This window comes from Lissotriton helveticus, chromosome 7, assembly GCF_964261635.1.
Source record: "Lissotriton helveticus chromosome 7, aLisHel1.1, whole genome shotgun sequence".
Taxonomy (NCBI): Eukaryota; Metazoa; Chordata; class Amphibia; order Caudata; family Salamandridae; genus Lissotriton; species Lissotriton helveticus.
Window position 1 is genome coordinate 51,110,349 of NC_136068.1, and position 13,003 is coordinate 51,123,351.

At 43.6% G+C, this 13,003-nt stretch overlaps 1 protein-coding gene across 1 annotated transcript in view; it reads left to right on the forward strand.

Annotated features, from left to right (window-relative positions):
* The window catches only part of LOC144768912 (alpha-2-macroglobulin-like protein 1), a 169,214-nt gene that overhangs the window by 14,127 nt on the left and 142,084 nt on the right, over positions 1–13,003 (forward strand). The window contains exons 4-6 of the mRNA XM_078652922.1: positions 363–415; positions 2,269–2,289; positions 4,469–4,628. Coding sequence (XP_078509048.1) covers positions 363–415; positions 2,269–2,289; positions 4,469–4,628 — 234 coding nt within the window. The remainder of the gene's footprint in view (positions 1–362; positions 416–2,268; positions 2,290–4,468; positions 4,629–13,003) is intronic.

The following is a 13,003-nucleotide window of genomic DNA, read 5'->3' on the forward strand; positions in this document are numbered from 1 at the left end:
CATAACACTAGCCTTTGTTTGCCCTGGAAATGAATACAAATGTTAGCTTTTATGCATGTTTTCCTAAATTTTACAGTTCAGAAAGCACCCTTTTTATATATACAGATATTTAAATTTGATTTTATATAAATAAAAGTTTTCCATAATTTGTTCTGATCTAAAATCCTCTTTCTTTCACAGCTTTTGCCAATACTCTTTTTAATGGGCTAAGACATGCAAACAGCAATACTGCATGCCTGCCTCTCCATGCCTGTGCTTGCAAGCACTACCGTACTAAACCCTGTCCTATTGGTTTTGCCAGTGCTTGTTAGGTTTGCATTATGGTCCGCTTTGTACTTATTTTTTCATGACTTCCCTTGCAGTGAAATTCCGGATAGTCACCCTCGACAAGAACTTCTTGGCTGCAACTGACAAGGTGAGTGATGTGTCTGCGGTGGGTTTATTTGTACAACCGGGTGCAGGAGGCCGCGTGGTCCGGTACAGCTCGCATCATACCTACTGCTGACGTCAGGTACGGAGTACCCTTCCATTGTCTTAGAGTAAAAAGGAAATCCCTATTGAGTGCACCACTGTAGAGCAATATGGATTTATTTTGAATATTTATAAAGCACATGGTTACCCGAAGGCGTCCTATCGCTAGGGGATGTATGACGTTACTACGCGATCAAAATGATCGCGGTACATCACAACGCAGCTTTTACAACGCAAGTCGTTACCACGACTTGTGCTGTAGGGTGCTGGACTTAGGAATAGTATGATTTACTATTCCAACTCCAGCCTACGTACAGTAGGGAAGGTGTTGGAATAGAAAATCACACTATTCCTTAGTCTAGAGCACCCCCCAGTGCAAGTCGTGGTAACGACTTGCGTTGTAAAATCTGCGTTGTGAAGGTATTGCGGTGTTTTGACCGTGTAGTAAAGGTTGTTTCCCATCGCTGGGGAAGGACCGAGGAACAGTTCAGCACGATGGCGGGGGGAACTGCTTCGCTTAATACGGAGAACCCTCTGCTGGGTCTACCATAGATATCTTGCCAGTGGGCCATTTCACACGTGAGGGTGAAAAGTTATCATTCAACGTTTGCACTGGTGAATGGTAAGGGTCACCGCCCTCCTTTGAGGGAGGGAAAGCGAAAGTGCCTGTGAGAGACAGGAAGTGGGAAAAAGAGGGTTTGGTGTACGCTAGAGAGGGGAACATAGCCGCGGCCCATGCAGGTAAGAGCAGCAGGTGGGGGGGGGGGATTTCGACCGACGATGACGAGGTAAAATTATTTATTTATTTAATATTCCCTCGCAGGGGAATAAAGAGCAAGGTAGTGAGTACAGCTGTGGAGAGTCACAAACAAAGCAGCAATTTTCAGTTAGTTAATCCAAAGCATTTCAATAGTAATGACAACTAGCAGGATTGTTAATAATCTAAATATTATTGAAACGTTTCCATGTGGTATCCAAACATTCTCTATCGCGCCAGAGGGATGTACCACGATATTTAACAAATATTCGGAAGATAATAATTTAAAAAGAAATAAAAGATTGGGTCAACATTTAAATGTGGTTATTTATAGGTAATATGCAACACAAATTATGGTAGGTGATATAAGGCGGTATTGGGTGGCGAAGACCACTTCGCGTTGCGCTATCTTGGCTGACCGCCAATCCTCACCCGAGAGCCCCACAGGTTCTCTCTCCATGCTCTCCAGAGAGCCTCAGAGGAGTCAGGGGTATGGATTACAAGTAGTCTTAGAATTGAGAAATGTTGTGTGCGCTGACATCACCAGACAGTAATTTCGAACTAAGTGGATTCAAATTATTTGCCTGTAATGTGCCGATAGTGCGCGGCATAATTGGAGGTACATGGTGCTCGTGCATGTGCTTATGCACGTGGTGCATAGCCTGAAGATGTGCAAAGGAGTTCATTGTATTGCCAGGTACAATATAACTTTTAAAATTTTGTATTATGTGAATATGTAAACACAAATATAGAAAAAGCTAAAACAAAATCATATATATTTGTTTTAACTCAACGTTTATGTTTCATATTTCTTGATTAGATGTCATAGTGAAGTGGCTATATGACACCTTTTACTCTTTAGGCTCAATAGAATCCAAGATGTGAGCACCCATCAAAAGTTGGATAGTCATTAGTGGGAAGCCATAGTCTAAGTGATTTTAGCAAAATTGCAAACTATAGGGGGAAATGTAATTTCCTTATAAAATGCTCTGGTTGCCAATTTGTTGTTTCATACACGTTGTCCTCTCCTTCTCTTACAGTACCCTGAAATTGAGATGCGGGTGAGTATTGCAATTCCTAAATCCTAGCCGATTTCTCCATGGGTCTTTTAGAGCAGACCAGCTTTACTTCGGGGTGATACAGCCGCTAAGTCTGGACTTTAGAGTGCTTGCCCTTGTGTTCCGTGTGAAGTCCCTTACCTAAAAAATGGTGGATTGATTAATATTCTTCCTAGATCAATGTGCTTTTTTCATCTTTCAAGTGAACTCTATTTGCTCTATGTGGTCTCTCTACTTCATGGTGTTCTATAGCCCCAGTAACCTGGATCTAAGTTCCCTTTCCTTCCCAGGGCGCTATAATGTGACTTGGTTTCAGATGGGGAGGTGAATTTCCAACTCTGCGCAATCCAAGATCAGCGATAAACACTGCATCTGAACAATTTCCCCCTGAAAAATTCTGGCCGGTCAAACCTGGTATAACTTACTAGTAGAAAACCAAGAAACAAGCAGTGAATTCTTATACAAGTGGAATTCAATACGGAAAACACAAATTCCACAATTCCTTATAATAAGAGGTATGTGCTGCACCTGCTAAATGCCCCACCCAATGGCAACGGTGTTCATTGGGTGTTGGAAATACCCCACCCTTTCTCCTGATCAAGGACTTGGGGCCTCATTTATGGAATTTTGGCGTAGGGCCTCCCCATGCCAAAGTGAAAGTGAAAGTCCATTCCTGTCCTTTCTGCTTGTACTGGTGCCTTTTGGGAGCGTAGCGCCAAAGTAGGCACACTTGCTCCATTGCAGGCAGGATTGTTTTTGTACAGGAAGGGGCACGTTCCTACATAAAAACAATCCTCAGAGGTGTCTTTCAATGTGTGCTTCACAATGCAGCACTTATAGAAAGAGGAAAAAATGAGGAGAAATAAACAATTTCTCCTCGTTATGCTTCACCTCAGGAGGTGTACCGATTTGACACTTCCCCAGGTTTGCATCACTTTGTCAATCTGCAGCAACTTCAAATTCCATGGGTGTTGGGTGGGAAAACCTACTGCAATGCCCATGAATGCCTCCCAGGTGCAGAGTAAGGTGACTCAGCAATTTGGCTAGTATCGCTTTACACATGATTTATGAGACCAGTCAAAGCTATGCAGGGTTGCTTTGCTTGGCTCATAAATCTTTATGGGAGCCCTGAATCCCTCATGTCCCACTTTACATGCTGCAAAAGTGAAGCAGGGCTCTCATAAATAAGCCCCTTGGTGTTTAGACTCATGCACCAGGATCTACTTTCCAGGTCCAGTCAATAAACCTAATTTCTCACTGTTTAGTTTGATCATGAAGTGTTTGTTTTGAGCCTTTTAGACAAGAGCTCACCCTCCCTGACAAATGACTCCCTCAGGAGAAAAGGGCTTGCTATCAGGCTGTTTTGATTCTTTCCATATTTTGAATATCTGGATACCTTCCTGAACCTGACTTAGGGGCCCTATGTATGAAGCTCGAATGGGTTCGCAAACGCCGAAATTCGCAGAATTTCGGCATTTGCGAACTCATTTTCGCTAAATGGTATGTATGTAGCAAATTTGAGTGCAAAATAAGGATTCGCAAATTTGCGATTCCTTATTTTGCGATTGCCTTTAAGGAATCGCAAATTTTGTGATTCCTTAAATGCAATGTATGAAGCACCCAAGTTGTGCGATTTCTCATTAAAAAATCGCAATTTACCACCAACTTGAAGTTGGTGGTAATTTGCGATTTCTTTCACAAAAGCACTTTTTTGCATTTGTGAAGGTGCCATGTGGCCCTTAGGGCATGTATGTGCGCCATATGCACACACATGTGAATTTCGGGGTTGCATCAGGGTGTCCTTATGACACCCTTGCACCCTTGAAATTATTCTCAATTTGCGATTCTCAAATTGCGAATCGCAAATTGAGAATAACTTCACATTCATTCCTATGGGCCTCCTGGCCCATAGAAATGAATGGGAAATTATTCCTTAATTGCGATTCGCAATTTGCTAATCGCAATTTAGGAATTTTAAGAAATCGCAAAAAAAATGTGATTTTCTACATACATACCCATTTGCAAATCTCAAATAGCGATTTCTAAAAAATCGCTATTTGAGATTCGCAAATCTCGATGTTGATACATCTGCCCCTAAGTGTGCAGTTGTTCGATCAATGGCCTCTCTGTCCGAAGGCTTTATTGCTGACCTTGTTGAAACTGCTCCTTTTGTCTGCTTCAGGACTCCAAAGGCAACCGGATTGGCCAATGGCTGAACGCTGTTCCTGAACAGGGCATCTTAGATCTCTCCCACCCACTGTCCTCTGAGCCCCCCTATGGAACATACACCATCAAATGCAAGGAACCCAGAGGGGAGCAGCCCTTTGAGGTCATGGAATATGGTAAGAGTTCAAGAAGAGGGGTGAGTGATGTGTTTGTAAATATATCTGCTGAGTTTCCATGTCTCACCCACAGCGGTCAGAGCATGACTAATACACTATAATGTTATGTATGGATGGCATAGAGAGTGCCATTACCATGAATAACTGGGGGCCATATTATCAAGAACAGGCTCTGGTGTTAACGTGGGCTTCTATGGGAATTCACTAGGGCATATTATCAAGCCCATTATCGCCGCTTTAGCGACAGTTTCCTGCCGATAAAGCGGCAATAATTTTATCGCCTGTACTTGATAATATGCCCCAGGATTCTATTTCTAGCAGTTCACTGCTATGGTGCGGTAATAGCGGGTAACATTACTTTCTACTTATTGTTACTAAGTCATAAAAGAACTTCAGGCTGCTGTGTCTGAACCCCTGAGAGGCTGTCAGAGCAGCCCTGGAATGCAGGGGCACCGCCTTTCGAGGAGAGGGAGGGAAGGCACAAGAAGTGGTGGGGATGGGTGGCAGGCAGCCAGATATAATAATATTTCTTTTATTTGGGGCAGAGGAAGAGGCCATGTTGGCACCTCCATTACTCCTTTGCTCCTGCATAGCAGTTGAAAGCAGAAGCAGATGATTTTTGGGCCATACATAACATAAAATTAGAGCTGGGTAAAAACTGAAAAAAGGGATGTTTTTGCCTCAGGCTTTTGAGTGACATCATCGACAACTTGAGCTTCGCTCTTGATCTCTGCCTGATGTCATTCAGAACCCCTCAGTGAAAAACATCCCCGTTATATACTGTGACCAATCTATAATTCTACATATTGCATTTTTGTAGCAATTTTTCTTACACTTTAGTATATATATATTTTTCAAAACAAGCTAATGTTGGCCATTGACAAAAAAGCTTCCCAATTTTCTCTGTTTCAAAGGACGTGGACAGCCTAGGAAGGTAAAAGTGAGCTGGTGACACCAACTCTGTGGTTTTGCTGAACTCCACTAGTCCTTATAAAAGCCCTTTTGTGACCATGAAGTAAATAACTTTTAATCTATTCGAGAAAAAAAATGAAAAATGTGTATGCAGCTAGGACTGCAGTTATCTGGGTGAGGGTTATAGGTGGAAATACAAAACCGTCTGGTTTCCATTTAAGGTGTCACATGATTATTTTCTGAAAGCTACAGTGAAAAGCCCTGGACAGAATCACCCCAAATCTGATATCAAACTAGTTCACAGCCCAGCCCTTCTTTCTGGTTTGGTGAAACTCCATCTAGTGTGTTTTTTTTAAATTTTTGCAATAAAATGAAATAAAGACACTTGGACAGTTTTGTTTCCAATAAAATTCATATCCCAAATGTGAGTCAGATTCAGTGTCTGCTGAAACTAAAACTCTTTTTGCCAAGTCAGCCTTTTGGTGGTTTATCAGTCAAAAGGCTGACTTGGCAGTCTCAACCCTGTGGCCAATGGGAACAGTCCGGCCGGAACTGCCAGGCCAGGTCCTCCTTGGACTGGAAACAAGCACCCTAGGACCAATTTCGGGTTTTCAGCCCTCATCAGCCAGGATAGCTTGACTCTAGTGATATGAAGAGCACGGGACCCACGTCTGGGCATACCCACCCCACTCGGGGGGACATTGCAAAAAGAACAATTGATGGACAGAATGCAGAAGAATGTTATACATTCACACCAGCATTCTATCCATCATTTGTTTGTGTAGTACTTTCACCCTACGTGGGATGAGTATGCCCAGAAGTGGGTCCTGTGCTCACTGCACCACTGGATTAAAGCTAGCCTGGCTGATGTAGGGTAATGCCCTGAAACCGGTCCCAGGATGCTTGTTTCCGGTCCAGGATAGGACCTGGATTGGCAGTTCAGTATGGGCTGTTCCATTGAGGCACAGGGTCAAGACTGACTTGCATGTGGCTGGGTCTAAAGTGGGGTGGCACGGTGAGCAAAAGAACAATGGATTTAACCCAGATCTTTTGACTGGGGTGAATGTATGATTTATTCAGCATTCCGTCCATCATTTGTTTGCGAAGCACTCTTCACCATCAGTGGGATTGGTATGTCCAGGTGTGGATTCCTTGCTCACTGTGCCACTGGATTCAAGCTACCCTGGCTGATGAAGGGTAATACCCAGAAACCCGTCCCAGGATGCTTGTTTCCAGTTTAGGGAGGACCTGGCTTGGCAGTATGGTCTGGGCTGTTCCCATGAGGCACAGGGTAAAGATTGATTTGCATGTGGCTGGGTCTGGCATGAAGAACAAAAGAACCATGGATTTAACCCAGATCTCTTGACTGGGGGTGAATGTATGATTTATTCAGCATTCCGGCCATCATTTGTTTGCGTAGCACTTATAGTTGTGAAAAAGCACTGTGCTCAGACCCCCTGCTCCGGAGCCCACGGGTCACACTCGTCCTTCATGGTCATGGTGCTCTGACACAGTGCTGGCCGGTAATGCTCTGTGCCTAGCCCCCGCTCTCACTGAACATGGCCTTCAGTTTGGCCATGCCTTGAGGGCTCTGCGCAAAGGTCATGGCCATCGGCCACACCCTAGGTCCATTTTGCATCGTGTCAGGCATTTGGCCGGGATGTATGACGTTACAACGCATACTTTTACAACGCCTACCTTTACATCACAAGTTTTACAAGCATACCATTACAACGCATAATGCTTTTGGGTGCTGGATAGTGAATAGTTTAATTTACTATTCCAACACCAGTCCCCGTGGATAGTAGGGAAGGTGTTGGATAGTACATTAAACCTGTTCCCTATCCTAGAGCGCCCCCCCAGCGCTATGCTTTGTAATGGTTTGCGTTGTAAAAGTTGCGTTGTAATGGTAGTTCGTTATAAAAGTTTCGTTGTAAAGGCTGTATACCATTTGGCCGTGGCCTGCAACCAGCCCGCTTGTTTTCAGAGCCTGTTGGTCCTGATCATCTGTCTTCTCCAAATAGCCTTTGGCCACACCCTGTAATTTCTCTCCGGGTGTCATAATCTACATGAGACACCACCCAAAGCAGGCACCAGGAAATTAAATTATACATAATTAGTTGCATGTAGGCAAAGGCCTCCATGCATTCTAGGAAGAGGGTAAGAGATGCCTTTGCTAACATTGCTTTTGAGGTTTAAAACTTTGCTTCAACTTGGTTGGTTTGATTTTTGAAGTGTAAAGAATGTACTCACTCTGAAAGGTAGCTAGCAGCTCTGCAGCTGCTTGCAACACAGAGGCAGATTTACTTCCCACAACACAACACAGCTCAGCAACATTCTGTGCTGCGATGCATGAAAGGGAGACAGCAGAAATGTGCCATATTTAAAAAAATATTCCTACTGTCTCCTAATGATAGTGCACTGTGTTGCCTAGAGCCAATGTAGGCACCCTTGCACCCTACACTATAGGCTGGATTGCTTTTGTGCAGGATGGGGCACCTTCCTGCTCAAAAACAATTCTTAGAGGCATTTTTCTCATTCTAAGTGTGCTACAAAATGCAGCACACATTGAAAGAGGAAGTAATGAGGAGAAATAAATACATTTGTTACACCTCACTGGGGAATGTGTACCATTTGAAGCAGTGGCAGGTTCACTAGATTGTGCCAAAGTTCATAGATGCGTGGGAACACCCATTATCCACCCACAAAACACCTTCTCAACTAAAAGTAACATAAGGCAGCACTATGCACTGCGCTGTGTTGTGTTACTTGGCATTCACTAAAGCACACAAAGCTAGAAAAGTGACTTTGCATGGCTTACTAAATACCAAAAACGGTTTGCGTCTGGGCTGCACCTCAAAAGTGATGCAACCCTGATGCAAAATCTTAGTAAATCTGTCCATAATCTGTAGCTTTTGGAGTATATAAAAGATAATCTAGTTAAGCGAGATCTTCAAATACTCTGGTGCTGGTACTTTCAGATCATGAACATGTGTGCTACCCACTTCCTCTTTGCTGGTAATAATACTAAAGGACCAGCTGAAGCTTTGCACATCTGCCTCACTTCTGCTGCTAACCTTACAGGTGTGGCTGTCTTAACCAGCTGCTAGTCCATAGATGTAGACTAAGGTCTTGGGTTAGAGTTCGGCCTGGGTTGGAGTTCAGCAGATGGGTTAATCCATCGCAGTTTTGACGGATATCCCCGCTCTATTACAAGTGCCATTGGATATAATGCTGAGATTAATCAGCCTGGAGGGCACCGCTTTCAAATAGCTAGTCTTTATTGTAAAAACAAGATCTTTCCAAGTTTTTTTGGCTGTTTCTCGGCCAGAGACCCATACCCTTCTATCACGATTTCCTCAGGGTTCTGCACTAAGGGCCTTATGTATCAAAATCCTCTTTTGCGATTCTCAAATAGCGATTGTTTGCAAATCGCTATTTGAGAATCGCAAAATGCTATGTATGTAGGATATGCAATACATTTTGTGAATACTACATATTCCTTAATTGTGAATCTCAAATTGCGATTCGCAATTAAGAAATACCTTCCCATTCCTTCCTATAGGCCTAGAGGCCCATAGGAATGAATGGGAAAACATTCCCAATTTGCGATTCGCAATTTGCGAATCGCAAATTGAGAATGCAATTTCAAGGGTGCAAGGGTGTCAAAAGGACGCCATGTTGCACCCCTGAAATAGGCATGGGTGCACATGTGGCGCACATACATGCCCTAAGGGCATGTATGTGCTTCACATTGCACTTTAAAAAATGCGAAAAAGCGCATTTTTCAAAGAAATCGCAAATTACCACCACTTGAAGTTGGTGGTAATTTGCGATTCCTTAAGGCCAAATTGCACTTTTTTGGTGCTTCTTACATTGCATTTAAATGCAATCGCAAAATAAGGAATCGCACGCAGATTTGCCTTCATACATACCAATTAGCAAAATTGCGAACGCAAAAGCCGAAATTCTGCAAATTTCGGCATTTGCGATTGCAACTTTGCTTGATACATCTGCCCCCACATGCATCAAGCATTTTTGTAGTCGCAAACGGTGCGATTCCTTAAAATCGGCCGTTTGCGAATGCAAAAGTGCTTTTTGGGATGCATGAAGCAATTTTAGAATTCGTAACATGTTTGCGAGTTCTAAAATTGCGGGTGCTTTTAAGAAGTCGCAGATGTGCGATTTCTTAAAAGCAATGCATCATTAAATTTAAAACTGTAAAATCGCAATTAGGGTGCCAAATTTACCGAGTGGTTGAACCACTCGGTAAATTTGGAAAAAGTGTTTAAAAAGCTGAAAATGTTTTTTTTTCAACATTCATGTTTCACACACACAGGTCCTGGGGACATGTGTGTGTGAAACATGATGCGAAAAATACATTTCAGGGGTGCATGGGGGGGTCCTTTGGACCCCCCCCCTGCACCCATGAAATTTTCTAAGTGCCACTCGCAATTTGCATTGACTCCTATGGGCCTTTTGGCCCATAGGAATCAATGGGAATTGCGAAAATTAACTTAAGGATTCGGTATTTATTTGGGATTCGGTAAAAATTGCGATTTTTACCGAATCACAAATGAATACCGAAAATAATGATGCATAGCATTTTGCACTTCTTAATTTGCGATTCCTTAATTTTTCGCAAATTAAGAAGTGCAAAATGTCACAATGATGCATGTAGGGGATGGTCCTTAGGCCTTTGTTATTCAATGTTTATGTGCGTCCATAGGCAGATATGGAGGAAAGGTGTGGTCTTACACTCTAGTCGTACGCCGATGACACCCAAATTACTTTCTTATTGACTTCCCATCAGAAACACCACACTGAGTCAATTAAGTATGGTCTCATGCTGGTTGTGCATATGGATAACAATCTGCCTAAACTGAATGGAGACAAAACTGAGGTTCTGATCATGGGAAGATATCCACAACTATGTCTATTTGTCTATGTGTCCCCAAGCAGCCATAGTTACATTATCCTACTTTGCAGTCATGAAGTGGGTGAAAACATTTAGTTGGATCATTCCTCATTCTGCAATGAGGGCACTAGTTCTGGCTCTTATTCTTTCCAGATTGGATTATGGTAATGTTTTGTACCTGGGTGTGGACAAGGCAGCTATCCATCACCTTCAAGTGGTACAGAACGCGCGGATAGGCTTCTCACTCACTCTTCTAGAAGGACCGCGGCATCCCCCTTTCGGCGGGAGTTATATTGGTTACCAATAGGAAAAAGAATCCAATTAAAAGCTCTTCTATATTTTTAAAACTAAGGCAGAGTTTAGCTCCAAATATATGCAAGAGCTGGTATCCTTGTATATTCCTTCTCAAAACTTGAGATCCGCTAACCAGAGACAATACTGCAAACCTAGAATAAATTGGGTAAGATCAGGCGTTTGCTCTATTGCGTACCTAGGTCCAAAACTGTGGAATGCCTTGCTACAGTGCATGAGGAATTGTACCTCATTAATGCAGTTCGGCAAATTCTTAAATATATGGGGCCTCATTTATGAGAAATAACGCATCGCTGCGTGAAAGCAGCGATGCGTCACTTCTCAGTGCGCACTCCTTGCGACATACCTGATGCGTCATATTGAATGTATGACGCATCACGTCGCAAGGAGGTACAGATACGTCAGTATTTCTGACGTATCTGTAAGCGCAAATGTGAGGAATTGCTGGAGTGTGTCACAAAAGTGACGCAAGTCCAGCAGTGTGTCCTTTCACATGGGGCAAGCTCCATGTGAAAGGGCTTGCGTCAGTCATACGCCTGCTGTGAGGCAGGTGCAAGATTTTGACGCAACGGCGTCCTAGAAGTGACTGCGTCACTTCTACGAGGCTCTTTGCGGGGGAACGCACCCCCTGCATACATTATACCTGACGCAGGTATAATGTAGCGCAGGGGTTTATAAAGTGACGCATCTGCTCAGATGAGTTACTTTGTAAATAGTGCACAACAGGAGGCATGTTTTACGCCACCGATGCGTCACAAAAAGTGAAGCATCGGATACGCAAAACTGACGAAAGGCCTCATAAATGAGGCCCAAGGCTCTTTTAATGGTAGTGTCTTCACTAATGCCACTGTAGTGTTTACACCGGGAATCCAGAATGGTAGCTGTATGCTTTACAAATGGCAAATATTAATAATACGATGGACAAATATTCTTCACAGTTGTGACGGAGTAACCCATCCGCCGAACTATAAAGCAGGCCATTAGTGACTTATAAGCCTGTATACCTCTCAACAGAGATGTGAGGAGGGTTGCCTTGAGAGCCAAGTGCTACAAGTTCAGAGTCAGTTGAGTGGCGACTGCCTGGTGAGCCCCTCCCTCCATACACCGACTTACTGTTTGTTTGTCTTTGGGCCTTGCTTTGTGTGCACAGATGAGGAGCCAGGATGTCGTGCACGCCAGGTGCATCAAGAAGGGCCTGAGTTGCCCGGTGTATGCCCATTCTATCTGGTGTGCCCACACTCCTTGTACTTGGGTCAGACTGTGGTCCGCCCACCTCACTAATCACCTGCGTTTATCCCCTCTGAGTGAAAAGTCACTGACCCCTGATTTACTCTAAAGTTTAGGAAGGGTTTATAAAAAGGTGTTGAATAGCCCATGGGCAAACAATGCGGCTAAGTGTAAATACAGATGAACCACAGTAGCGTTGAAAGGAGGAATAAGCAAAGCAGAACAACTGAGGAGTGAAAGGATGTCGCTAAAGAACTTCCAGTAAGGTTGATGCTAAGTCAATAAAACGGGGATACTTGAAAGCTGAAGGCAACAGAAAGAAAGACCCGTGAAGGTAAGAGCGGTTGGGCGGTGGGGCCGAGGGGGTTGGGGGGGTGATTTTTGCGACGGACAATGATAAGGGAAAATGAAATGAATTATTTATTTAATTTTCCCTCATTGTCGTCCATTGAGATTCCCCTCCACACGGCCCTAATGCTCTTACCTGCACCGGCCATGGCTGGAAAGGGTGTAGCACGGTTACAACGAATTTTTTACAACGCACTACCATTACATCGCAACTTTTACCACGCAAACCATTACAACGCAATGCGCTGGGGGGCGCTCTAGGATAGGGAATGTATTTAATATACTATCCAACACCTTCCCTGCTATCCACGGGGACTGGAGTTGGAATAGTAAATTAAATAATTCACTATCCAGCGCCTAAAAGCATTATGCGTTGTAATGGACTGCGTGGTAAAAACCGCGTTGTAAAGGCATGCGTGGTAAAAGCATGCGTTGTAGTGACACCAATCCCTGGAAAGAAGCAAAGGAAAGTCTGGAAAGTGGTGCGAAAGAATTACTTAACCAAGAAAGTGATCTTTGCCTTAGGAAAATATTCAGTGTGAAAGCTACATTTGCATATATATTACAAAGCAATTCAAAGGGGCTGGTGTTTCATGACCTGAAAGGGAATTGTCATGCTTTAGAGGAGCGTCCTGCTTACCCCCGGAGACCCCTTGAG